This window comes from Cebus imitator, unplaced genomic scaffold, assembly GCF_001604975.1.
Source record: "Cebus imitator isolate Cc_AM_T3 unplaced genomic scaffold, Cebus_imitator-1.0 Scaffold274, whole genome shotgun sequence".
In the NCBI taxonomy this organism is placed as follows: Eukaryota; Metazoa; Chordata; class Mammalia; order Primates; family Cebidae; genus Cebus; species Cebus imitator.
Window position 1 is genome coordinate 89,040 of NW_016107589.1, and position 27,334 is coordinate 116,373.

At 39.5% G+C, this 27,334-nt stretch overlaps 2 protein-coding genes across 7 annotated transcripts in view; one reads left to right on the forward strand and one right to left on the reverse strand.

Annotated features, from left to right (window-relative positions):
• CTNNA1 (catenin alpha 1) overlaps positions 1 to 27,334 on the reverse strand; it is a 175,551-nt gene that overhangs the window by 42,179 nt on the left and 106,038 nt on the right. Inside the window, exons 1-3 of one of the 6 annotated variants that reach the window (XM_017500918.2) lie at positions 15,902 to 16,410; positions 6,022 to 6,102; positions 4,644 to 4,796 (exon numbers count right to left, since the gene is read on the reverse strand). In XM_017500918.2, the coding sequence (XP_017356407.1) occupies positions 4,644 to 4,796; positions 6,022 to 6,054 (186 nt within the window). In that variant the 5' untranslated portion in view covers positions 6,055 to 6,102; positions 15,902 to 16,410. Of the gene's footprint in view, positions 1 to 4,643; positions 4,797 to 6,021; positions 6,103 to 14,460; positions 14,480 to 15,901; positions 16,411 to 17,488; positions 17,508 to 27,334 lie in introns of those variants that run through there. The other 5 variants (XM_037728640.1, XM_017500919.1, XM_037728639.1 and 2 more) reach the window with 5 other exon arrangements.
• Positions 16,301 to 21,249, forward strand: LRRTM2 (leucine rich repeat transmembrane neuronal 2). Its single transcript, XM_017500921.2, has 2 exons — positions 16,301 to 16,732; positions 17,091 to 21,249. Exons 1-2 carry the CDS (start codon positions 16,729 to 16,731, stop codon positions 18,635 to 18,637), a joined length of 1,551 nt encoding a protein of 516 aa, XP_017356410.1. The 5' UTR covers positions 16,301 to 16,728; the 3' UTR covers positions 18,638 to 21,249.

The following is a 27,334-nucleotide window of genomic DNA, read 5'->3' on the forward strand; positions in this document are numbered from 1 at the left end:
GAACTGCTTGAACCCAGGAGGCAGAGACTGCACTGAGCCGAGATCACGCCATTGCGCTCCAGCCAGGGGAAGAAGAGTGAAACTCTGTCTGGGAAAAAAAAAAGCAAAAAGGCACCAAAAATTATTTCAACATGTAATCAATATAAAAAACTGTTACTGGGGCTGGCACAGTGGCTCACACCTTCAATCCCAGCACTCTAGAAGGCCGAGGCAGGCGAATAACTTGACCAAGATTGAGAGCTCGACCCGAGCCTGACCAACATGATGAAACCCTAACTTGGGAGGCTGAGGCACGAAAACTGCTTAAACCCGGGAGGTAGAAGTTGCAGTGAGCCAAGATTGTGCCACTGCATTGCAGCCTCGGTTGACAGACCAAGACTGTCTCAAAAAATTAAAAAACAAACAAAAAAACAAAACAAAACAAAAAAACAACTAAGCTATTTTATATTCTTTTCTATACCACATCTTGAAAATATGCAAGTATGTGTTAACCCAAAATATCTGAGTCAATTTAGAAAGTTTACTTTGCCAAGGTTAAGGACATGCCTGTGACACAGCCTCAGGAGGTCCTGTGCCCAAGGTGGTTGGGGCTTGGTTTTATACATTTTAGGGAATCATGAGACATCAATCAATGTATGTAAGATGGACACTGGTTCTGCCTGAAAGGCTGGACAACTTGAAGTGGGGAGGGGGCTTCTAGGTCATAGGTAGGTAAGAGAAAACAGTTGCATTCTTTTCAGTTTCTGATTCACCTTTTCAAATGAAGCAATCAATCAGATATGCATTTTTCTAGGTGAGCAGAGGAATGACCTTGAGTAGAATGGTAGGCAGGTTTGCCTTAAGCAGTTTCCAGACTGACTTTTCCCATTAGCTTAGTGATTTTGGGGTCCCAAAATTTATTTTCCTTTCACATATGTATCTTTTTTTGTTTGAGATGGAGTCTCGCTCTGTCACCAAGGCTGGAGTGCAATGGCGTGATCTCGGCTCACTACAATCTCTGCCTCCTGGGTTCAAGAGATTCTCCTGCCTTAGCCTCCTGAGTAGCTGGGATTATAGGTACCTGCCACCCTGCCCAGCTAGTTTTGGTATTTTTGCTAGAGACGGGTTTCACCATGTTGGCCAGGCTGGTCTCAAATTCCTGATCTCAAGTGATCTGTCTGCCTTGGCCTCTCAAAGTGCTAGGATTACAGGTGTGAGCCACTGCACCCGGCCATTTATTTTATGTTTAAAGTACCTCGAATTCACATGTGTGTAAGCGGCAAGAACATGGACAGGAGAGATTCCAAAAAAAGGAAACTGTGGCTCCCCTCTCCTAACAGCCAGAGAATCTACCCATTAAATATGCTGTCTCTGGAGGGAGAGTTTCCCACTGCTGAAGGATCCAAGAAAGACTAAATGACAATAAAGATTACAAGAGAAAGGGATTTACATAGCAGAGTAAGAATCTATGATTCTATGAGAAAGGACCACTCACTCTGGTGTGAAGAGATGTGATCAGATTCCCTGGGAGAAGAAAAAACCTGACTCAGAAAAAGAATCTCCAGGGAAAAGGAATGCTCAAAGCAAATAGCACCCGATGAGACAAGTGGTAAATCACTGAGTAATGACCATAAAAAAAATCTATGTAAAGCTGCAGAAACAAACCTGCCCTGCTTTGCCTCTTCCACGTGGTGTTTATGACTCTGTAGCATGCTAAGCTTGCCTGTGTGGTCAAGCTACCTAAAAATCATGCATCCACATACCTTTAAGATGGGGAGGTATTATGCATTACATAATTTGTCTGGTCTAGTCTTTGTCCTGGATTCCTATGAGGAAACCTCTGAATCTTTGGAATTTCAGTAGTAATGGAAGAATGTCTGTTGTTCATGCATAGCAAGCCCCTGATAGTTTATGCCAAGGAGATTCGTCAGGATAGGGGGCCAACTATGTGATTAGAGGACTGGGGCTTTGAGGGAAAGGGACTGGAGATTGAGTTCAACCATATCACTATTCGATCATCATGCCTACGTAATGAAACCCAAAAAAAACTCTGAACACTGAAACTCAGAAGCGCTTCTGGTTGGTAAAAACATCAATGTGACAAGAAGATGATGTGCCTTAATTTCACTGGGAAAAGGCATAGATGCTCTGGATTTGAGACCTTCCCAAACTCCATCCTATGTGTCTCTTCATTTGGCTGGTCCTGATTAGTATCCTTTCTAATAAAATATTCGATGAGTTGTTCTACTGAATTACTGAACCTGAGGTGGGTCATAGGAACCCCTTAGATTTGTACACAGCTAATCAGAAGTACAGGTGGCCTGGGGACCCTGGAACTTGCAGCTGGCATGTGAAGTGAGGGCAATCTTATTGGGGACCATGCCCTTAACCTCTGGGGTCTGCACTAACTTCTGGTGGTTAGCATCAGAACTGTACTACAGTATTTTAGGAGAAGCACTCAACCCAAACACATCTGGCAGACTTCTCCGTGGCTGCAGTGTCTGAACCCCTCCTTTCTTGCCAGAGGCTTATCGCCATCAGCCCTGCCCAGCTTTCATTCAGCACTCTTACTTCCCTTACACCCCAGGGAAAATGGCAAATGGCCCTTAAAACCAAAGTTGGCCTATAGACATTTAATCCAGTTAGGAGAGAACAAGAAGAAATAAAGCAGTCAAGAAATTAACAAAACACTCACAATGAAATACTTCACCTTTGCTTAAAACAAGTCTCTGACTAGTTCAAAGTGTTTCACTGTAATACAAATGTGGTAGGGGAGGAGAAGCCTTATCACTGAAGAATAGGTTCTGCCATAAGTCAGGAATTTGGGGCTTCTATAACACTTTAAAAATTCATTTCCTTTTCATGGACGTATGCAATTATACATCCTACTGTTTCTATCACCGTAAATGTAATTTAACTGTTTGCAGAATAGGACTACAAAGCCTATCGTTATGCCTCAAGCAATGAGAAGCCATGTGTTATTTAATACATACTTAATATGTGTGGGGGTGTGGAGAGAAGAAAGGTTAGAAAGGGGTCAGAGCTGAGCTGTGATGGAAAACACCAAACTCTCAATTCTAGGGGGCCTTTGGTTAGTGGTGTTCAGAATTAAATGAAATAAAATATATAAGCTTGGAAAAAGCTCCTAGAGCAAGGTCTCCAATACCTCCCAGCCCACTCAATGCTTCAGTGGGTGTTAGGCTGTTCATCAAGCCAGTGAGCTTGAGTGCACGGTACTCATTACTGGAGGGATGTAAGCCAGATGAACTTAGGCAACTTACTTAACCTCTCTAAGACTGTTTCCTTACCTGAGAAATGCTGTGGGAAGTACACTGTACTTGCTGATACACAGTAGGTGCCAAGCAAGTGTCAGCTTTTTTTAGGCTGGAGAGGCTGAGGATGATGCAGCTGGCCCTAATAAAGGGTGTTCCAGCACAGACAAGGACTGCCCTCTCTTCGGCTGCCACACTGAGCCCTTCGCCATGCTGGTACCCAAGGCCTTGGGCTGGCAGCATCCTTGCTTCCTACCAGCCGGACAAACTTTCTAATACATATGCTACTTACAGGAGACTGGCTTTCTGAGTGCAAACTTGTGTATCTGGAGGTTATACCTCATGCTCTCATGTGACTATTGTGAACAAGATTATGTTTAACGGAGACACAAAATGAAAGTCTTCTAATTTTAGTTCCAAATGCCAGAATCATTAACTTGAATAGCAGACTGACCTATGTATTCTGTACATAATGAATTTAGGTCAGAATAACACTTAAATTAATGTTCAAAGAAAACGATGTAAAATTAGTAAAGCACGATGTGATTGATTACTGATGCTTTCCTTGGAATATTTTCATGGTATTAACATAGCCTAGCCGGGCACAGTGGCTCACGTCTATAATCCTAAAGCTTTTGGAGGCCGAGCCAGGCAGATCACTTGAGTCATCAAGAGTTTGAGACCAGCCTGGCTAACATGGTGAAACCCTGTCTCTACTTAAAAAAGAGACGAGCGTGGTGGTGGGCACCAGCTACTCAGGAGGCTGAGGCAGAAGAATCACTTGAACCCGGGAGGTGGAGATTACAGTGAGCCAAGATCATGCCACTGCCCTCCAGCCTGGGCAACAGAGCAAGACTGCGTCTCAAAACAAACAAACCAACAAAAACGAAACAAAACATAGCTTAATATCACTATAATATTCCAAAAGTATCAGACACACATTTTACATAAAGTCCCGTTTTCTGTTTTTACACAATGACCAGCTTGCCAAATGGTCTATGGAATATCTTTACCAAGTATGAGATGTTCTGCATTAAGATTACAAAATCAAGTAACTTGAAAATATGCTTATTTTGTATCCCATTTCCAAAATACAGCAGTAATGGATAAATTAAACAACAGAATTTCAGTTAGCAAAAGGAGGGGTAAGCCTAACTTACCTGGGAATTACATCACAATTCACTCTCTCTTCTTGCCACCCTACAAACCAACCACTTACATACAGATTTCTACCATGCAAATATAACTGATTAGCCCCATGTCAGGGCTCAGTTTCTCCACTTTTAAACAAGACTGCTCTGAGTCTAGTCTCTAATTAAACAACATGATTAAAACTCACCACACTTCACCAAGTTACTTACAGTCAATGAAACTGCTAATTAATTCACTTACCTCAATCAACTTGTTGGCATGTTCACGAAAAACTTGGGCATACTCCTTAACTTCTTTCTCATTTCCATTCTTTGCAGCTTCAATCAATACCAAAAGTGGAACATTGGTTTCCAGAAAAGAATCTGAAACATGGTCCATGACAGCTTTGCGGAGCTGATAATTATATCGTAAAAAATTTTATTTTATTTCCACCAAAAAGGTATTAAATAGATTGCTTTTTATTCTCTTGTACACTTAAATCTAATGAAGCTTACGGTAGACTGGCTGCACTTCCATGAGGATCCCTCATGTAAGCCATGCAGTTATGTAATCTGCACCACAGGAAACATATGATCATGGAGACAACAGTTTACATTACTACAGTTACAGCATTTTAGCAACAGAATCTCAGCTTTTGAGACAATATCCTTTTTTCTTGGGAATTACAAAACTAAGGCTTACATCTTAAATAATACAAAAGCTGAGCTGAAAGCAGCTCTGGGTTGAACTGGCACATAGCCTTGGAATATATATAATTAGCCTAATTGGCTAAATAAAAAGAGAAGAGAGAAAAAAGAGCTATCTGGTTTATCTAAAAGGATTCACACACTATAAACCTTAAAACTTAAGGTTCTCTTTATAACCATTTCTGATACTACTTCACTAAAAGGAAATTGAATAAAGATATATAGTACCTTTAATTTTGCTTTATATCAGATATAAGCAATAAAACATCTACCTATCCACTAACTCTTAAAAACTGTCCAAATTACAACTTCTTAAGTCTTAATACATTGTTTTATAAATTCAACGCTAAGTTCTTTAAAGACTAAAACTCAATTTGACTCCAAAATGTTAATGGGGTCATTTATCATTAAAAGGCTCAATTTCTTTTACTCTCTATTTACTAACTCAGAAAATTCTGCATCTCAAATATCTCTATACCTACCATATTTGGAACTGGAAACACTTCACCAAGGATCTAAGGGAACTGCAAGTGTGTAATGAGAATAAGGCAAGTCAAATAAATAACTGAAATTTCTGTCTGTATTGTACATAGCCAACACAACAAGATCCTTCAGGGTTATTTTCACAGGTCTGCAAGTCATTTTAAATTTATTTTCCTACCTGTACATCTCTTTCACACTACAGCTAACTTATTCAGTCCAACACAGTGAAACTGTACTATTCCATGTCTTTGTGAAATGTGATTAGCCATTAAGAAGCATATTAGCAAGAAAACAAAGATAGGCATTTTCTTGTGAAAATCCATCCTTTCTCTCAATAAAAAAAATATGTAAGTCCAGTGGTTACTATTTTGATTAAGATTATCTGATCCTAATCAACAACTACAAAATTGAGAACTCAGAAAAACAATGAGCACTTTCATCCAGATTACCTGTCTACGCAAGTCCCTGGTCTTCTTGGTCATTTTATCTATTGCAGAATTGAGTGCATCACTTCTTTCTTTACGTCCAGCCTGGATAAAAGGAAAACAGATGCGATTTTATTCATTTACAAAGACACCTAATGACAGCCTATAAACACCTGTGCTGAAATCAACACTGAAAAAACAGTACAACTTCTTAAACCCAAAGCTGGAAAAGACTGGGGAGCAGAGGAAGATATGTGGCTTTGTTCATAAAACCCAACCCTACAATTCTTAGGCTTCACATTATCAGATGATTGGACTTGAGGGAGTTCTGCCAAAAATAAGAGAAGCCAAGAAACAAAAAGCTCTGCTTTAAGTTTGGCTTTTAAAAATTAGATTTATATTTTAACTCAAGGTTCAGTATACACCAATTTTATTAATGAAGCAGCTCTCCTTGAACTGCAGCAACAACAGGGTGCACCTGATTTTGATGAACTCTGAGATTTGAAGAATGTCAAGATGTGAAAAATGGGACCTGGCACTGAAACAATGTAAAACAACAAATTTAAAAACTAAGGTATACCTGATAGGTCAGAGCTAATAATGTATATTATGCAGCTCAAATCATAATGCTTTGTGGTATTACTTCGGTCATTAAAAAAAAAAAAAAATCCTAGGCTAAGCTTTAATGCAGTTATATTGCACAGAAAAGAACCTACTGGCCACTCCTGAAGCGATATGTAAAGCAGTATTTTTTCAGAGGTCAAGGGGTTAAGTCGAGATTTGCCAAGGCAACATTCTAAGCAGAAATCAAGTGGAATAAAACAGATAGTAGTTGAACGAAAAGGGACAAAAGCTTTTTAAAACCCAGGTGGAGATTATTGTGTCCCTGGAACTACTACCTCCATCATGTAGGTTAAACTATAAAGTTTATTTAAAGCTTGTTTTCACAAAACATATTTGGTTCTTTCTGAAAAACATGTCAGTAAATCACAGGAGAGACACAAATAGACAAAGGAATTTAGCCCTATGTCCTCCCTTTGGGTTCCCTCAAGACATTTTGGTATGAGTATGCTCTTAGTACATAAGCCAGTAGAACAGATAAATGGTTAGAGATGGGGAGAACTGTTTACTAAGTGCCTTGAGTGTACATTTGTTATTCACTTTACCTGTCAATTGGGGGAAATGCCATCTATCTCTCTACTCTTTTCTCTATGGACTGTTAGAAAAGAGAAGAAATATTGAGGAATATAGGTTATTTAGCAAGGGCAGAAAGGAGACAACAGGGAATAGTAAGAGTTGAAATATAAATAAAATTGATATGATCACTATCAAATCTGGTGACAGTCTCATTCCTTATCCTTTCCCTCCCAGCACTCTTGTACTGCCAATAAAATTAAGTATTCCATTAATATTGACGGTGGGGGAAGAGGTCTCAACAAAAACTAATTCAAAATAGGAAGACTTTTACCTGCAGGAATAAGCTGATTTATTCAGGGCCATGAATGTCAACCAACCAACTGAAAGGACCCCGTCTCAGCCAAGGCATTCCAAAGTAAACTCGAAAAACCAGTGTAGGCTGTCATGGGAAGGAGGAGGTTGGACGTGCCTCATTATACTCTCCTCCCTTTGGAATTCAGGCACAACTGACCAGCACTAACATTAAAACAGAGATCTAAGACTGACAAAGCAGATTATTTGTAGCAATAAAATACCAAATTCCAACTGGACTCTAGTATAGCATCACATGACAGATAGCAGGCCCTGAAAGAAATTCAACTATTTTATTCCAAAATATATTTCTATGAAATATTAATATTTTGAAATGGCCCTGCAAAGTGGTCACTTTTGGGGAAAATCTACATTCTGTAGAGAATCTCCTTCCCTTTCTAGGTTTTTTTCCTGATCTAGGAGAAATTTAACAAAGAGTCTGGCACCTTTTAGGATCTGGTAAAAGGTACTGACCTCAGCTCTTCAGGGAGAGCTTAATCCTTTTAATCAACTATCACAGGAAATCTCTGAATCCACCTCTGACCCGGAAGCCCCCCTCCAACCCTTTCAAACTATCCAGGCTTTCAGGACCAAACGAATGTACACCTTACCTGTATTGACTGATGTCTACCTATAATTTCCATCCTCCTGAAATGCATAAAAATCAAGGTATAACCCAACCACTTTGGGAATATGTTCTTGAGACTGTGCCTTTGGCCTAGGCCCCAGAATATTTCTTCAAGCATTCTACAGAGTTTGACTTTTTCTTGTTGACATTAGTCAGCTTGAGACGTGCAATTATTTACTGACATAAAGACCTAAATACCAGGATCTAAGACAAAGGTAGCTGAAACGGAATCACGGTCAAACTGACTTTATAATTAATGCTTTTAACAGGAAAAGTCTCCGCATATTCCTTAAGACACTCAAGTATTCTCTTCAAGAAGATTTGTCTAAATAAACCCTCTAAAGTTTACCATTGTTCCTAGCCAGCCAGACTTTCCTGGTGTTTCTAATAGATCACTTGTTCTAGAAAATATTTAGAATCTGAAACCCAAAGGTTGAACATGTAGACTTCATGAAAGCCTGATCCCCTACAACCTGAAATGCCCAGGAATTTTCTCAATTTGAGTAAAAGATTACTGTTAAAGTTACGTAAAACCAAATCCTTGAACTTGACTTTTCAGACAATTACAGTCACATAGCAAAATTCACTTTAAGATGCAATGCAACCCACATCATGAATCTGTTAATTCTGTCTTTGTCAAACTACCCGAAAAATCAATTTGTCTTTCTTGTTATTGCAGGAAATAGAGGCTTATGCCTCATTAATCAGAAAGGGGGCAGTTTAGGAGCAGTTATTTACTAAGCCCTTTAAGTTATACTAGACAGAACATTTTTAAATCACAGCATCATTTTAGAAAAATACAGTCCAAATAGCAAGTTTAGGGTACCAATCATTTAAAACGTAATTGAGATGAGTACACATACACATACTCAAAACCTTAACACTGAGCTTGAGGAAAGTATAAAGCTTGCTCATCTTAAAACAAGATTCTACTTGTTTGGAAATTAAAGTTATGATTTTTTATTTCTAGCGTTAGCCTGGATACAAATTAAGTTATTCAAATATAACCTTAGGAAAAGCAACCCTGTAGTGTATAACTATTATTGGAAGTAGTGAGGAAGCTTTACTCCAACCCTTGTCAGCTTGGAAGGGTGAAATATGCTCCTGGCATTGCTGGTGGCATCGCAAGGCACATTTTAGTCCCTAAATGAAAAGGCAAAAGTTTCCCGGTGAACCTACAAAAAAGCTACTCAACCTGACTGCACAAAATAAATATCATTCCACTGTATTTCTGAGAGAAAAAAATGCTCTAAATTGAAAGATCCATATAATCTCTTCTGCCAAAAGCTTTCTTTTCTTCTTATTCTATACATTCTTCCTGGGGAATCTGGTCATTTCTATTGCTTTAATAGACCTATGGTCACTCTGCCACCTTTCATGCTGACATGTCCAGATACATTTTTGTTCTTCAGACATGCCGTACTCTATCTCACCTACCTAAAATACTCTTCTCCCCTCCTTCCAGCAACTACCCATCATTCAGATGAGATACTATTTCCTTGTGGAAGCTTCCACTGGCCAATCTCAGCCCTAAATTCAAGTTCAGTGTCCCCACAGAATGCTCCCATACTGTCTCATATTGCCTCTCAAAGACCTTCTCAAATCATACCTTAGGATAATTACCTGTTGACTTGTCTTCCATTGGACATGAATGAAATGAAAAACCAATGGCCAATTAGACAGACAGATGTTTAAAAGTCGTAGGACTTCATGTGTAATCTATGTGGCAAGTCATCAGTCTCCTGCCTCCCTGTCACTAGTTAAAATATAAGACTTCAAATAAACCTCTGCTTTCTATCTGCATTTTAATCTAGAGTAGGCCTGAGGTGGGTAGAGAAGGGTGAAATACAGTGTTTTAACCCTTAACATTTAAGGACTGTTTAAAAAGCTAACAAACAGGGAGGTCTGATCAGTTTAACAGGAAAACCTAATTAGTTAGATAAATACCTCCCCCAGCCATTAGAAAATTACACAAAATTTTTTTAAAAACCAATGAATTATGGCATTTTACAAAACCACATAAGAATGAGCATCTGAAGGTTCTTCTACCCAAGACAATACAGAATGAAAAGAATCATGCAGCATCTTCACTTCCAGGTACAAAAGAGAAGAACTGGGCTGTCATCCATACAGTAGAGACCTTCAATAAAGCAAGAGGTGAAGATCTTGAGAAAGGAAGTGATAACCAAGCTGTGGCTCACAACCAAGAAGGTTTCTGAGAAGAAAGAGAACTTTGAAGAGAATACTGAGAAAAATGTTGGAAAACTAATGGAAACTAGTGTCTATTAATGTCTTCATGAGTAAGGCTAAATGGCTTGCTGTGGGCTGGGCAACACAGTGTCACACAACATACATTTAATCAATAACAGGAGAAGCAATTTGACCTTGGTTGTTCTACCTGGCCCACAGATGGCTGGTGGGCTCTGCCTAAGCCAAACATGTGACGAGAGTTGCTGGGCCTTATGTAAAGCTCAACACTAGCTCAATCATAGAATACAATGATTATACAGCTCTAGATTCCTAAATTGTTTTCAAAGAGTGCCCTCTCCTTAAATTACCAAGAGCAGAACAGACACTGCAGACATACATAGAGACAAATGGAACAAGCATTAAGACGAGCCAGCTCTCAAGGAGGATAGTCTTACCTCACTGCTGCTCCCTCCAGCCTCAAGAAGCCCTTTTCAGCAATGTGCAATACAAGGAGGAATCAACATCTCAACTGTAGATGGAATGCTGACATGCTGCTATAAACCTTAGAGAGTAAGAAGTGATCTTGTTCTCTTTGGGCTAAATTTTTATGAATTTTCTTTGCATTGACAACATCATATATTCAATGTTGGTTTTGTTTTGTTGGCTTGCCGTTATCACTTGTCACTGCCCCTTCAGCCCAGAACCTATTAAAAGGGTTCTCAAATCATGGTTTCCAAACTTCATCAACCAGAAATGCTACCATCTAGTCAACAAACATGCAAACTAATCCATTAAATTTAGAAAATTAGGTCAGAGAGCCCACCAAAATTGAACGATTCTTCAAGTAAGTATGAATGGGTATCTTACCTCTTAATTCTATCCTGTGCAAATGGCTTTGGATACCCCTTGGCCATCTATGTAGGCAAGAGGAAATACATCTACATCAAAAGCTACTCAGAAATGTAGAGAGGAGAAATTCAGGAAGGACAATCCCAAGCTTAACTATGTATTTATTTCAGAATAAAAGATGAAGCATGCCACACAGAGAGTAAACGGGAAACATGAACACAATGAAGCCACTAGCAGAGAATTTAAAAAGAGGGGTTGTCATAAAAAATTTTAGTCTATGCTTTAATCAACACTTCAAGATTTGGGAGGCTGAAGTAGGCAGATACCCTGGGCCCAGGAGTTCAAGACCAGCCTGGGCAACATGGCAAAACCCCATCTCTACAAAAAAATTAGCCGGGCATGGTGATATGCACCTGTAGTCCCAGCTATTTGGGAAGCTAAGGTGGGAGGATCAATGGAGCCTGGGAGGCCAAGGCTGCAGTGGGCCATGATCACGCCACTGTAGTCTAACCTGGGCAACAGAGACCCTGTCTCAAAAGCAAATAAAGAAACAAACACACATAAAAACTTCAAGATTGCTTCTGTTATTTTTGTTTTGATGTCTATAATAGGAAAAATAAAAGATCTCCATAGTATAAACATTCATCTGTCCAAACCTCTATGGAAGATCTTTCGTAACCTAATGTCCAACTTAAACTCACTGCTCCAAGATTTCCTGCTGAATTATCTAGCCCTGGACAGAGAATACAAGAGAAGCAGGCTGTCACAGGATTCTGACCCTGAAACCTCCCCAATAGCAACAACTGCTGAAGTGCACGTTTCCAAAGCCAGAAGGATATATCCCAAAATGTATAAGGTGCATCCAAAGAAACAACGCGTACCATTGTTAATGTAACCAGAATCCCTTTCTACTGCTTTCTCAATTGTGTTTACTAACAAGATAACAAAAGGACCTTAAAAATCAAAATCGGTTGGCACAGTGGTTGACACCTGTAATCCCAGAAACTTTGGGAGGCCAAGGCGAGAAGATCTCTTGAAACCAGCCTAGGCAACACAGTGAGACCCTACCCCCAACCCCTGTCTCTAACAAAAAAAAAATTTTAAATCAGCTGGGTATGGTGGCATGTGCCTGTAATCCTAGCTACGCTGGAGAATCACTTGAGACAGGAGTTCAAGGTTACAGTGAGCTATTATCGTGCCTCTGCACTCCAGCCTGGGTGACAGAGGAAAGACTCTGTAAAACAATAACAACAAAAAACAAAATAAAATCAACAGAAGGCAGGGATGGAGACAAGGATCCAGGCAAAAAATGCAGATTCTGGTAGTCTAATGTGGACTTCTCCTTCAAAAAAGACAAGCTAGTGAAACCTACTTACTCTAATACAAGTCTGGCTATAATATAAGCCTAAGCATGTGGTTACCAGTTAAAACCTCAAAACGTTCTTAGCAGAGGACATAAGACTCATAAAATCTAGGACCTCCACCCTAAAAATGGCTACCTTTTTTTTTTTTTTTTTTAAACAGGGATTGAGACTGCCAGCAACAAGGTTTATTTTAACAAGCTTCTTCAAAACACTTCTAGGCAAGACTTTGGTGCCAGGGCATACACAATTCTTGGAGTTGGGTATGATGAAAGAAACATTTGCCTTTTTAGCATAAAGCAAATATAAAGTTCCCTCTCTACCTTCCCTCCCACAGGAGAATAGAAAATTTCATGAATATATCTGTACATTTGCTTCTCTGAGTTGGGGAATAAGGCCCTAATCAGCAATACATATCAAAAGCAAACTCTCATGTGGATGAATGCAAACAACTACAGCCACCTAAGCCTTGCCGCTTGACTCATTTAATTTGCTTAAAACCATTTACAGATAGGAGATGGGTTAGATTTTACTTCTCCTTTGCCTTATCATGAACATCTAAAACAGTGAAAATTGAAACAGATCATATGGACAGTACCTTCCAGAAGTAGTACTGCCACTTTAAGTCAAGGCGTATGTTTGTGGAAGAAAGCTGCTCTACAGTGAAACCAAGAAAAAGTTTAGAAAGAACAGGTACATCTATTTAGCCCTTTTAGCTAAAGAAAGATAAAGACGAAAAAATGATATAAAATGCCATCAATGGAGACTCTGTACTCTACCAATTTTAAGGCAAACTCCATGTCTTCTTTGGTTCCACAGCCTGAACCTCTTGAATCCAGAGTGGGCAGGTCAGAAAGATGGCCTGTGACCTGGAAGGGGCTGTGCTCTCTGGACATCATGATACCACAAGCATTACTCCCCACTTCTTTAGAGGCAATCAAAAAACAATTACTCTTGATTGCTTCTCTGGGCAATTTTCCTTGCCCACAAATCTGTTATGATGGTACTCAGATAATATTATTTAAGTAGTTTCCATTTATTAGTATATAAGAGGTAGGCTTAGTAAACTAAAATCCAAGAGTTTAAGGAGAAGGAGATGCTCTTCCTCCTTCATGTTAACACACAACTCATTCCTAATCATGGTGGCTCTAACCCTGACTAAAATGCTTTTCTCCCCATGGAACTACAGTGGTTAATTGAGAGAAGAATTTAATCCAGCTTCTCCTGTGTGGCAAAGGGTTTTTTTCATCAGAAGGTGGCTAACTTCGATAAGGGCATTTACAACATCCCAAGGGCTTATTTTCATTTCAGAAATTTAAGACAGACCACTCCTATTAGACTACTGTCCTTAGAACTTTTGGGGGCAAGTTCTGTAGAACAGTAGCTCTGAAACCTAGGATGAGAGACCCTGTAGGAATCTGACTCAACCTTATCCACAGAAAAATGAACAAGCAAAAAAAATGTCACCAGACAGTTTATGGAACCAGGTTAAGAAGTTCTAGCCTACTGAGAAAGACTATAGAAAGGATTAAGGTCAGAGGGGGAGTAGCATTCTCGGGGTCTAAACCAGGACCTGTTGTTTCCTTCCCTTCTTTTTTTTTTTTTCTTCTTCTCAAGATGGAGTCTTGCTCTGTCTCCCAGGCTGGAGTGCAGTGGAGCAATCTCGGCTCACTGCAACCTCCACCAACTGGGTTTAAGCAATTGTCCTGCCTCAGCTTCCCAAGTAGCTGGGATTACAGGCGCCCGTCACTGTGCCCAGCTAATTTATTTTTGTATTTTTAGTAGAGACAGGGTTTTCCCATGTTGGCCAAGCTGGTCTTGAACTCCTGATCTTGTGGATCTGCCTGCCTCGACCTCCCAAAATGCTGGGATTACAGGTCTGAGCCATGGTGCCTGACTTCCTTCCCTTCTTTAACCAGCAAGAAGGAACAGAGAGGACGTACTTACTAGTACAGGCTCATTGCTAAGGACCCAAGAGTCTGTTCTCTGGCAACTTCAGCTTAGAAATTTCCATTCAGCCATAAAATTTGTCTAAGAACCATCTCATCTTCTTTGCTTCCCCTCTCCCTTCACAGGTATCAGACCTGCCCTGTGGTATGAAGACTCTCAGAGCATTCCTACTGCCTTCTGTGTCTTGGAATCACTTCTAGGAGGACTCAAACCACACACCTGCATTGCTGCAGTTTTCACAGCACCTTTACACAGTGTCCTAAGGAAGGGCCTTGGAGACACACCTCTCACTCCAGCACAACACTACAACAGAAAAATTTTACCCAAGACAATTAATTACTTCTTAGATCTGCCCAGTGGGATGAATCCCTCAGAACTGAAAAGGCCAACAATGTTCTTTAAAATATAATTTAGAATATAATGTATTATATTCTTGTTGTCCTTAAATTATATTCTGTACAATAAATTATATTCTGCAACAATGTTCTTGTTTCACAGACAACACCAGTAGTTTTAAAGATTTCGGTCCTCAGGTCCGAGACAAGACCCACAAATGATAAGCGCCAACGATATGGGAGAAATAGGTATGTTGGATCAAATCAATAAGGCAAGATGTATGAAAGGCCTTACCTTTGTCAGGCCTGAAAATATAACACTGATTCATCTAGAAACATCTTTTGCGTTTATATAACACTAAACATGGAGCTAATACATCCATAAGTGAGGTCTGAAAAGTGATGACACCATTCAACAGGGAAAAACCAGAGTTAGGGCAAGCAAAAACATGCCAAAACAAAAATCCCAGTCCAAAGCATGAGTGACCTTTTGTATTCACAAGACAGGTTCCAACAACAGTAGGAGGCTCAGTTAAGTCAGTCAGTGGGAACTAGTGTGCAAATGCTCTATTATTTCAGTGTCACAACCACCAACCTCAGTACCAGCGGAGGCTTTTAGTTATGGAGTAGGTGAGACTCTGAGGTAAATACAAGAGACCATGTCAGAATCCACCTACACCGTATCACTTGTCCTAAATCATCTCTGCTTCACTGTTAATGCTTAGGGCATGTGCATTAAAATGACTGTATCAACCTGCCTTGTCCTCCCAAGAGGACATTTAAAGATCAACTCAGCATTATTTTTCAAAGAGTATGGCGACAAAACATTGTTATCAATTAGGAGACAGAAAGAAAATCTTTTTAGAGTTAGAGTTCCCCTGAAATTCTCAAAGAAAAAAATAACCACATGCATTGTTTTGCAAGCTTCCCCTCCCCCTTAATTCTTGGTTTATAATGTTAAGCTCTTGGCAACAAAGAAGCCAAGCCCACTTAGCTAGTTTATCAACACATCTAAAGCAAATTATAGTCACACTTCTATTTTAATCAAGCATGACAACAAGGCAACTGAGTAGCTTTCCAAACTACCAGAGCAGCGGCACTACCTTGCATAGGCTGGTGTTAAATCAGCACTTCATAAATCGTGCAGGCTTCTGCCCATTTAGATGATCTCTCTATGCAGAATCGGCAGTCTAACACTGGCTCTCACAAGCATTAAAAATCATCACTCTGCTAACCCAACTCACTGTTCAGATGGGTCTTCTTGAATGCAGCCTTTATTACAACCTCACTGCTGCTTCCTACACTGAAGGAATACCATGTTTTTATGTCAGGACTTCTTCTTTCTCGCTTTATTGTAATCAGGGGGTCTTGCAACGACCCTGATGCGGTTACAAAGCACAGTGCTTTATAACAGTAAAGCTTCTGGAAAACCCAAACAAAAGACACGTCATCCGGTGACGTCAGCCTATATACAGTTCTGTGTGGTCGCAGCACATAAGCAAATCCATTCTTGTGCCGTTTCTCGGAAAAGCTTTTCAGTAAATGCACTCATGCTGCTCCAGGAGCTCTTCTCTGCAACAAGCCACCCATCTGCCATCAACAAGTTAAGACCAAGGAACTAACGGCTGCGGAAAGGAGACTGAAGCTTTGATTAACCAGCTGAGCAGTTAGAGGTGGAGAAATTTAGTAACTTATATTCAAAACTGATTTAAGGATCAGAGCAATCACAGAAAATGAAACCAATGCTTTCCAGAGGAATATCCTAAGGAAAAAAACAACTCATCCTGGTGGATTCAATTTTACTTGGAAACCCTGAGACACAGAAAACAGGAAACTGGTCAAAGGCTCCTACATGTTAGAGCCTTTTACAGACTCACTGCGTTGAGTCTAACAACCGCGACTGAATGCAGCCTCCAATGTGCTCAGAAGAATGGGTAAGTCTGTGCATTTATATGTCTTGTACATTCAACAAGGAATCACGCTTTCAAAATAAGCTACTGAATTCACATTTTATGAGGGAAATCACTGTCATATTTTGGATTCTGAGGTTTAGGCAAAAGCATATAATGCTGATGCTACTAGAGACATGTTTTATCTTCTTTCTAAATGGTTTAAGTTTTGTTGCAGTCATACTGATAAGGTTAATTTTTCTGCAGTAAATGAAAATTAAGTTATATGCAGTGAAATCTTTTGCTGTAATGTTGGTTTCTTTTTTTTTTTTTTTTTAAATAGCCCATATGTTCTGCTGAAAAATATCCTATTTTCTTGTTTTCCTTAAATTATATTCTGCAGGCTTACATTTCAAGTGGCCATTAGGGGCCCCTATGCTGGCAGCAATATATGCAATGAGCATGGTTTTAAAAATGCTGCCTGCCCTGGGTATGGCGTGTCCACCCAAATGCCGCTGCGAGAAGCTGCTCTTCTACTGCGACTCTCAGGGCTTCCGCTCAGTGCCAAACACGACAGACAAGGGCTCTCTGGGCCTGTCCCTGAGGCACAATCACATCACAGAGCTCGAAAGAGATCAATTTGCCAGCTTCAGTCAACTTACCTGGCTCCACTTAGATCACAATCAAATTTCAACAGTAAAAGAAGATGCTTTTCAAGGACTATATAAACTTAAGGAATTAATCTTAAGTTCCAACAAAATATTTTACTTGCCAAACACAACTTTTACCCAACTGATTAACCTGCAAAATTTGGACCTGTCTTTTAATCAGCTGTCATCTCTGCACCCAGAGCTCTTCTATGGCCTTCGGAAGCTGCAGACCTTGCATTTACGTTCCAACTCCCTGCGGACTATCCCAGTACGCCTGTTCTGGGACTGTCGTAGTCTGGAGTTTCTGGATTTGAGCACAAACCGTTTGCGAAGTTTGGCTCGCAATGGATTTGCAGGATTAATCAAACTGAGAGAGCTTCACCTAGAGCACAACCAGCTGACGAAGATTAATTTTGCTCATTTCCTACGGCTAAGCAGTCTGCACACACTCTTCTTACAATGGAACAAAATCAGCAACTTGACATGTGGGATGGAGTGGACCTGGGGCACTTTAGAAAAGCTAGACCTGACTGGAAATGAAATCAAAGCCATCGACTTGACAGTGTTTGAAACGATGCCTAATCTTAAAATACTCCTCATGGATAACAACAAGTTAAACAGCCTTGATTCCAAGATCTTAAACTCCCTGAGATCCCTCACAACCGTTGGCCTCTCTGGCAATCTGTGGGAATGCAGTGCCCGAATATGTGCTCTGGCCTCCTGGCTGGGCAGTTTCCAAGGTCGGTGGGAGCACTCTATCCTATGCCACAGTCCTGACCACACCCAAGGAGAGGATATTCTAGATGCAGTCCATGGATTTCAGCTCTGCTGGAATTTGTCAACCACTGTGACTGTCATGGCTACAACTTACAGAGATCCAACCACTGAATATACAAAAAGAATAAGCTCATCAAGTTACCATGTGGGAGACAAAGAAATCCCAACTACTGCAGGCATAGCAGTTACTACTGAGGAACACTTTCCTGAACCAGACAATGCCATCTTCACTCAGCGGGTAATTACGGGAACAATGGCTTTATTGTTTTCTTTCTTTTTTATTATTTTTATAGTGTTCATCTCCAGGAAGTGCTGCCCTCCCACTTTAAGAAGAATTAGGCAGTGCTCAATGGTTCAGAACCACAGGCAGCTCCGATCCCAAACACGACTCCATATGTCAAACATGTCAGACCAAGGACCGTATAATGAATATGAACCCACCCATGAAGGACCCTTCATCATCATTAATGGTTATGGACAGTGCAAGTGTCAGCAGCTGCCATACAAAGAATGTGAAGTATAATATCTACCCGTCATCAAAAATCACATCAGATAAGTAACCTATTTTACATAGTAGAGGCTAAATACATATCTAATTTTTACCAATGGTGACATTAAGCCTAATTTTCCAAACTAAGTGGAGACTTAGTTTTTGAAGTGTTGAAGTATTTTTAATTTTTTAAATGGAACCATATTTTAAGTGTTAAATGAATCAATGCTCACATTAATTTGCACTCCTGTTGGAAAGTCTAAAATGCTTACTTCAAAATAAGAAATGTATGTAATTATATACAACTGTGTGTAAACCTTTACACTAAGGTCTCCATATGCTATTTTTTTCTACTGAAAACAATTTAGAAAGAAGTATTGGGCAGAAACAGATATGGATCAATACCTGTTTGATCATTGCTCTCCATCCCATGTACCACAACTATCTTGCTGCTTAAAAGGAGACTTAGTAAAGTTCTCTTGTATGATAATTTGGTATTTACTCAAATCTTCAATTTGCTGCCAGTGTGGGAAGTAGAATTTCATGTATGCTAAAGACTGGTAAATATTAAACATTCTTCTTCCAGAGTTTTTGCCTGGGTTAGTAGATATTATCAAAAGTCCATATCATGAAAGCAGAACCCTTTAATTTAATTCTAATAAGCTGAGTGACTCTTTAATATATTTACACAATGAATCCAAGTGACTGTGAAAAGGTCTCATTACAATGAAATCAATACTAAATAATTACACCGACTTCTTATCATACATTTCTAGTTTGACTTATAATGGACATGATTTTTGTGGCATTTAGGCAATTGTTTAAAACTAGTATTAAATTGTCATTGTACTAACTTACTAAATCCTATGTTTACATTAATATGTGAAAAAAGATTTAGAAAATATTTTGGAGATAAGACAAACTGAGTCAATTTAACAATCCTGACATGCTCCCTCCAATGTAAAAGCACACATACACAATACACACACACACACACACACACTCTCTCTCTCTCTCTCTCTCTCAACTATCATGATCAAAGATGCCTTGACAAAGGGGTTTAAACCTCTTTCTTCTGCTTTTTCCTGATCTTCAAACCTCAAAGAGCCAAGTTAAAAATAATTGGCTAGCAACAGGCGTAACACTGATTCTTGTTGTATTATAAAGGAACCAGGAGAAAAAGCACTTTCTAACTATTATATAATAAATTTTGATCTTTCAATAAAGATACGCATTCACACTGTAAGTGCAGTTCAGTGTAGTTGAAGAAACACTGAGGTGACTCTCATGGTAGAACAACTCGACATGGCTATGCAGCCACACGGTGGTAACCTGAAGGCTGCACAGAGGTGAGGGATTAAAAGGAAAGGCAGATTTTGAAATCTGACTCTCAGGTTGGCTGGAGTTACAAGACAGCCAAGAATGATTATACACAATCTGTACCAAACAGGGAAAGGACCTGCTGCTGAAAAGGGAAAGGGGGTAGATTCTCCAATGTAAATATAAACATTCCATAATTAACAAATGATAAGAATGCCACAGTTTTCATGCAAAAGAGAATCACAGGCACTCAGTTTCTTCAATTATGATTTCTACAGAAAGTCTATTACATATTTGGAATTTAGATGCAAGCTTCTCATTCACACAGAATTTTTTCATAAACATCGTTCCATATATTCAAAAAACTGTAAAATTACAGCACTAACTTGATTTTAGAAAATTACTGTTTTTTACAACTGCCATTTACTGTATGTAGAAAAAAGGCATAATATCTTAGGGAAAAAACACTACCATTTTAAAAGTGATCTTTCCCCTAACGTCAACACGATATCCTTCATTCAGGACATATGTTCTTCCCAGGATTGAACTGAAAATAACAGACTACTGTTTAATCCATAAGATTTAATCATAATTTTTCTTCTTTAATAATAAGAGATGGGTACCTTACTACCCTTCACCTAACATATCTCAGTAAAAAGCAGACAAGATCACAAATTACAGTAACAATATGTTCTCTGCATTTTTAAGGTGGGCAGATTAGTTTGCCAAAGTCTCAGCCCAGTTCAATTCAGTTGATCTCGAGCGGTGAGTATTTTCGTCTCTTGTTAAACCAGACCCTGGGCTTGTCTGGGCAGAGACAGAAGCTGATTTAACAGCATAGAGCACAGCATCCTACTTCCCCACAGACAGGGTGAATTAGAAGCCCCTATTACAAATAAGAGTTCCATGAGCAAAAATTTACCAACCCATTTATCAGGGTGACCACAGCCATTTGTCAGGTGACAGACGGCCTGGTCACAACAGAACTGTGTCCTGCACACACAAGATTCCATCAACCCTGAAGGACAGCAGCAGAGTCTTTCCCATCATTTCAAACCACAACCAAAATTAAGATTCAAACTGTGGGATGGGGAAGAAACCCCCTTTTTGGCTAGGAATCTCCACCTTAATCCTTAAGGGACTGTAACTGGCAAAATCCTTAGTGTATGGAGAAAAGCAAATTGGAAAGCAAGCCATTTACTAATTCAGAGGAACAACATAGCCAAGGCTAGCGAGGCATACTTTCCAGTTGAAAAAAATCAAAATTTTTTGCCCTCCATTTTTTTTTTGGTGATGCCCTTTAAGAAAAGTGAATGACAATAGTACCAAAAAGGCATTTTCCTTTTTCACTTAAAGCAAAAATTTCCCTTTTTAATTGCCTATAGAAGGCAAGATTTCCTTTAATTTTTGTCCATTTGTGTTTCAGAATCAGCACAGGTTTGAAGATTAGACTGTTAGTCATCTGTGCTTTCTTTACCAACTGGCTAGAACGGAGCAGGATCACAGCAGTGCTGCAGATCTTGGTTACACAGTGTCAGGGCTTTTGTTTTTTGGTGGGGTTTTATCCTCTTCACCACCACCACCCATTCCATTTTTTTTTTTTTTTTTTTTTTTTTTTTTTTGACTCTGATGGTAACACATTAATAGTTTAAAACACAAATATATTGTACAGCTGTATGAAAATATTTTCTTTATATCCTTATTCTATATTTTTTTTTTCTATTTTTAAGATTAGAGGAAAATGACCGTTAAGAACCAGAAAAATAATTAACCTCTCTGGAACTAGGAAAGCTAAAGAAGACTATGATACCATACCCACCGAGAAACCAAGAACTAGTTTGAAATCGTTTATATTCATTTCTGTAGCTTGCCAGGGATTTCAATCACCTTTCTGAAAAGGGTGGGCTGATAAACTTGCAAATCCACACACAACTCTGAGAATACCCACTGCCAGCATCAAAAAGCAAAGATACTAATTTTTAAGCCAAAAATCTGTACTAACACATGTAATTTCTTAATGTGCCTAAGTTAATTTCTGTACCAATTCAATAAATGGAATTGACTGAACTTCCCAACGCCACTAATTATTAAAATCCATCTGCTTATTCTAATGCTAGTCACCAAGAGCTAGACTCCATCTTTCCAATAAAAATGAGCCCCATGTAGCACTAGGTTTGAATTCTAAAATTCAAAACAGGCATTTCATTTTCTTAAGGCACACTTCCTACACACAGCTATCAGGGGAAAAAGCTATAAATGTCCTGTTCTTTTTCTGAAGTGTGGATATCAATATAAAATTTGTTAAAGAATATTTTTAACAGCTGACTTACATGATCGTTTTCCTAATACAGCAATACAGCAACAGACCTATCTGAAAAGTCTATTTTGGGACATACTTTTCATATCTTATTGGTTAAAGCCCTTGAACCAGGAAAAGACAAGAAAAGAGACAATAAGGCCATCTACATAGATAATTAAAAATTTCTCTAACCTGGAGCAAACTCATAGTACTTGAATAAGGCCAAAAATAAATAGAAAATGACTGTCCAAGCTTTCATTCTGCTATTGCAAACATTTGGAAACTTCTACAACTCTTTCAACTAACATTTTTGTCCTCAGTGGGTTGTTTTTTTGTTTTAAGTCTGATATATGGAATGTTTGGTGAACTTTCCTATCAACACTGATATATGGAATGTTTGGTGAACCTTCCTATCAACACTGAGACTGGAAACTCAAAGTACAGTCCAAATACATTGTGTTCAATCACCTTCAAGAGCCATTTTTCTTTTTGGGTGGGAGGTGGGCAGATGGGTTGAGGGTGGGAAAAAATACTATTATGCAGGGGGTTTTGGGAGGGGGAGGGTAACATAAAGAGCAGTGTACAGGAAAGTTTTGTTATTAAAATTGTGTCTACTATAAAAAGTGAATGCTTTTTTTTTTTTTACTTTTCCCTGATGATCTATCTATTTTGACATGTGAAACTTGAAAAGCTATTTGTGACACATACAGAAATCTTAAATGAACGATTGTTTTGTACCATGTTCCTCTACGATGCCAAATGTGTCCGCCGAAAAAAGGGGCAGCTAATCATCACTTGTCTTCATTCAGAGAAAGGGAAAACTAGGAAAAGAAGAAAGTAAAGGTAAAGTGGTGAGAAGGGAGAGTGCCTAAAAAGCTGTCATGCAATAAGCTACTGCTCTGTCAAAAGCCTGCGCAAGTGGACAAACAGCTGTCCCAGGCTCACGGGGCTTGGGGTTGGCTGCCCCTCTCTGAATCCTCCATTACAATGAACTGCAACCACAGAGAGCTTTGGAACGGTAACCAATTGCCCGTACCTAGCAAACGGCAACTTGGCCCCTACCCTGGGGGTTGGCTGATGTCCATCCCAGCAGCATCTTGCATACCACTCCTAGAAGGGAGGTCTACAGGTGCTGACACACTGGGACCATAAGAATCCCCACATGACCTCCTCCACCCCAGCTGCCGACTCAGTGAGTATGGATGAGAAAAGAAAGAGAAGATTTTAAATTACAATTGACCCTTCAACAACACTGGGGTTAGGGATGCCAACCCCTGCTCCACACAGTCAAAAATCAGCATATGACTTTTGACTCCCCCAAAATTTTACTAATAGCTACTGCTGACTAGAAACTTTGCTGATAACATAAATGGTCAGCCCATATTAAGTAACACATATTTAATACTGTCAGTCAAAATAAGACATGTTTTATATGTTATATGCATGCTATATGGTATTCTTACAATAAATATGCTAGATAAAATAAAATGTTATTAAGAAAATTATGGCAGGGCATGGTGGCTCACACCTGTAATCCCAGCACTTTGGGAGGCTGAGGTGGGTGGATCACCTGAAGTCAGGAATTTGAGACCAGTCTGGCCAACATGGTGAAACCCCATCTCTACTAAAACTATGATAATTAGCCAGGCAAACTGGTGTGTGTCTGTAGTCCCAGCTACTCGTGAGGCTAAGGCAGGAGAATCACTTGAACCCAGAGGCGGAGGTTGCAGTGAGCCAAGATCATGCCTCTGCACTCCAGCCTGGGCTACAGAGCAAGACTCCGTCTCAGAAAAGAAAAAAGAAAATCATAAGAGAAAATACATTTATTACTAAGCAGAATTGGATCACCATAAAGGCCTTCCTTCACCCTTGTCGTCATACTCATGTTGAGTAGGCTAAGAAGGAAGAGAAAGGAGTCGGTCTTACTGTCTCAAGGGTAGCACAGGTGGAAGGAAATCCACATATAAGTAGACCTTAGCTGGGCGCGGTGGCTCATGCCTGTAATACCAGCACTTTGGGAGGTCAAAGCAGGCGGATCACCTGAGATTGGGGGTTCGAGACCAGCCTGACCAACATGGAGAAACCAACATGGAGAAATCCTGTCTCTCCTAAAAATACAAAATTAGCTGGGTGTGGTGGCGCATGCCTGTAATCCCAGCTACTTGAGAGGCTGAGGCAGAATTGCTTGAACCCAGGTGGCAGATATTACAGTGAGCCAAGATTGCGCCATTACACTCCAGCCTGGGTACCCCTGCCAAGATAAATAGACTTTAACAATTCATGCCCATGTTGCTCAAGGGTCAACTATAATGTCCTTGGCTTGTTACAGATAGACACCCTCAGGACAGGATTCTATACCTGGGCAGCGCTGGGGCATAAACTGCCCTAGCTTCCAGGGGCTGACTGTCAGGAGTCTGCCATATTTGCCCAGAGATGCACTTATTGTTTCTCCAGCCCCACAACAGCATTGTAGAGCCAGATGGGAGAATAAGTAAAGCCACACTTTTCCCAATGCTCAGGGAAGCTGGGATCAGAGCAACTAAGAGAACTCTCACACCAGGAATTTCAGCAGTCACTAGGGCAGAAGAAGGAAACATGGAACACAATTTTATTGTCAAACTCATCCTATAAGCACTAGAGGGCATAGGTGATGGTGGTTTTAAACTGCACAAAGGAACACATTCCTAGACTTGATAGAGTAAAAAGCAGAGCTTATTAACAAAATTCTCCTACATTTTAATTTTGAAAATCCCATTTAAACCTACAACTGATTTATCAGTTATTTTAATTAATTTTGTCTGTATGCCATAGCATTCTCAGGTTCCCACTCAAATATATAATAGATTCCTAAAATTTATATAATAGATTCCTTAAAATTTGGGGGTAGTCATGTCTCCCTTAGACAAAATGTACTACAAATTGTCTCTTACAAAGAGGGAAGGGGAAAAAGAAGTGAAAGTCATAGCTACTGCAAACATTTCTCCTCAGCATGAATTTGACCATTAGTTTTGGGAACACTCTTAAGGGACTTTTCTTAAACCTCCCCTTCTGCTATCTGAAGGGGACAGTAAAGAGCAAGAAATCTCCAAAGGCAAGTACAATCAAGTATCGTATCCTGCAAAGCCCACAAACGCAAATACTACCCTCTACATATGGAGGCTCAAGAGCAAAGCCTTGGCCAAGGCCTCCAATTCAGGAACTTCCACTAGAGATCCAGCATGAAGAATCGTCTGTCAACAGCAACCCTGATGGGCAGAAGCCAATGGCTCATGCCTTACTTCAGAAACAGATTTTAAAGCAGTGCTATAGATAATAGATTTTATCCTTGCAGTGCTATAGATAATTTCCAAAGCCTGTTCATAGCTTTAAGATTTTCCAAAAAACCACATAGAAGAGGCATTAAAACGTCATAAACATATAGGTTTACTGAATATCTACTGACAATTGTGTTTAGAGCATAAGACCTCCATCTTTTAGGCCCTGGTATTTGCACCAAAATAAAATAAATAAATAAAAAAGTTAAAACAAAATCTGTAGGTTGCTTTTCCTGGAAAATCATTGGACCAAAACTCCACAGCATGCATGTATGTATGTATGTATGCATGTATGCATGTATTTAGAGAACAGCCTCAGCCCACAAATTGTTGGGATTATAGGTGTGAGCCACCATAGCCTCTAAAGCCATTTATATTAGCCCATCAATTTAATCATTATGAGGGCCAAAAAAGTTCCTCTTGTGGTGAACAAAAACATTTCCCATTGCCTAGCTGTCAAATACATGGAGGTCAACTGCTCAGTACCCAAAACCTCTAAAAACAATGTTATTTATCATTTACATATAACCTACTTCTATCAAGTCAAGTTAACTTAGAATAAAACTATGTACAGAGCAGTTGAAATAAAGATATAAAAGGATCAAAAGCAGGACTCTTAACCCTAAGGGTCCAGGGTATGTTTCAGGATCCAAGAACATCTTAAAATTATAATACAATATTGTGTAGGGGTCCAGATGTTTTACCAGATCTAAAGGGTTTTGATAAATTACAAAAGGGGTTAGAACGCAATGTAAAGCAATGAAATTGTTACTTCTAGTATACAGTATATACCAATTTGGCCCTGATCTTCCTGGTGGCCAAAGCAAAGAATGAAATCAACAGCTTTCATTGGATAAAGTAGCACACTGGTTTCTCTGGAAAGAGAGATATTTAAGTGAAAAAGCCTGTTAATTATTTATAAAATGGAGCCAGCTATAGAAACAATAAGAAACTATGCTGGACTGTACCTCTAAGGAACTTCTGGAGAAAAGGCAAAGATGTTCTTCATGTGGACCCTTGATAAAGACTAAGGGTAAGGAGCCTACACAAGCATGCTGCATGCTCTGTGATGACCTAAACTTTGTGGTGACCCAAGGCTGGGTGGAACCTAGAAGTTCTGCAAGAATGAACCAATTACTTTCTTGAAGAACAGCTCATGTTTCCTCTTTATCACATCCCTGGGACCAGACTACAGGGCTCCAACACATAAGGGACATCCAGTAAATACCCACTACATTATATTACACATCTTCTACACGAGGAGTACAATTTAAAATTAAAAACATCTTCCACTACATCAGGAATGAAGAGAAGCATATTTCACACAACATTTCTGGTTGTACATGAAACCACTGTTGCAAAATTACAAAAGTAAAAGAAATCTAACATAACTGATTCCACCTTGTTTCTAACCTCACAAGTTGTCTCTGTTCATTCTTACACATAGGCTAAGCTAACTATGGGAGGGATTTAGTTTATGATTTAGCGGAGGAATTTAGTTTACAGCTTTAAAGCAAGGATGATCATAGTCCCTTCCCAAAAACCAACCCCCACTCCCCATTCTGGATCTGAAACTGCCTTTATAAAACTAATGAGAGGTGGTAAGGTTAAAATTATTCTGACAAGATTTAAGCATAGCTGAGCAGTAGCCCGTTACTGTTTCCTAACTTGCTTTCTATAATTGTTTACTGCTCAGGAGTCACAAGATTTGTAACTTTCCTAAATGCTTCTATAAATAACATCACTACTGTGAAACTTAAGATTGGTGGGCAACAGAGCCAGACTCCGTCTTTTTTT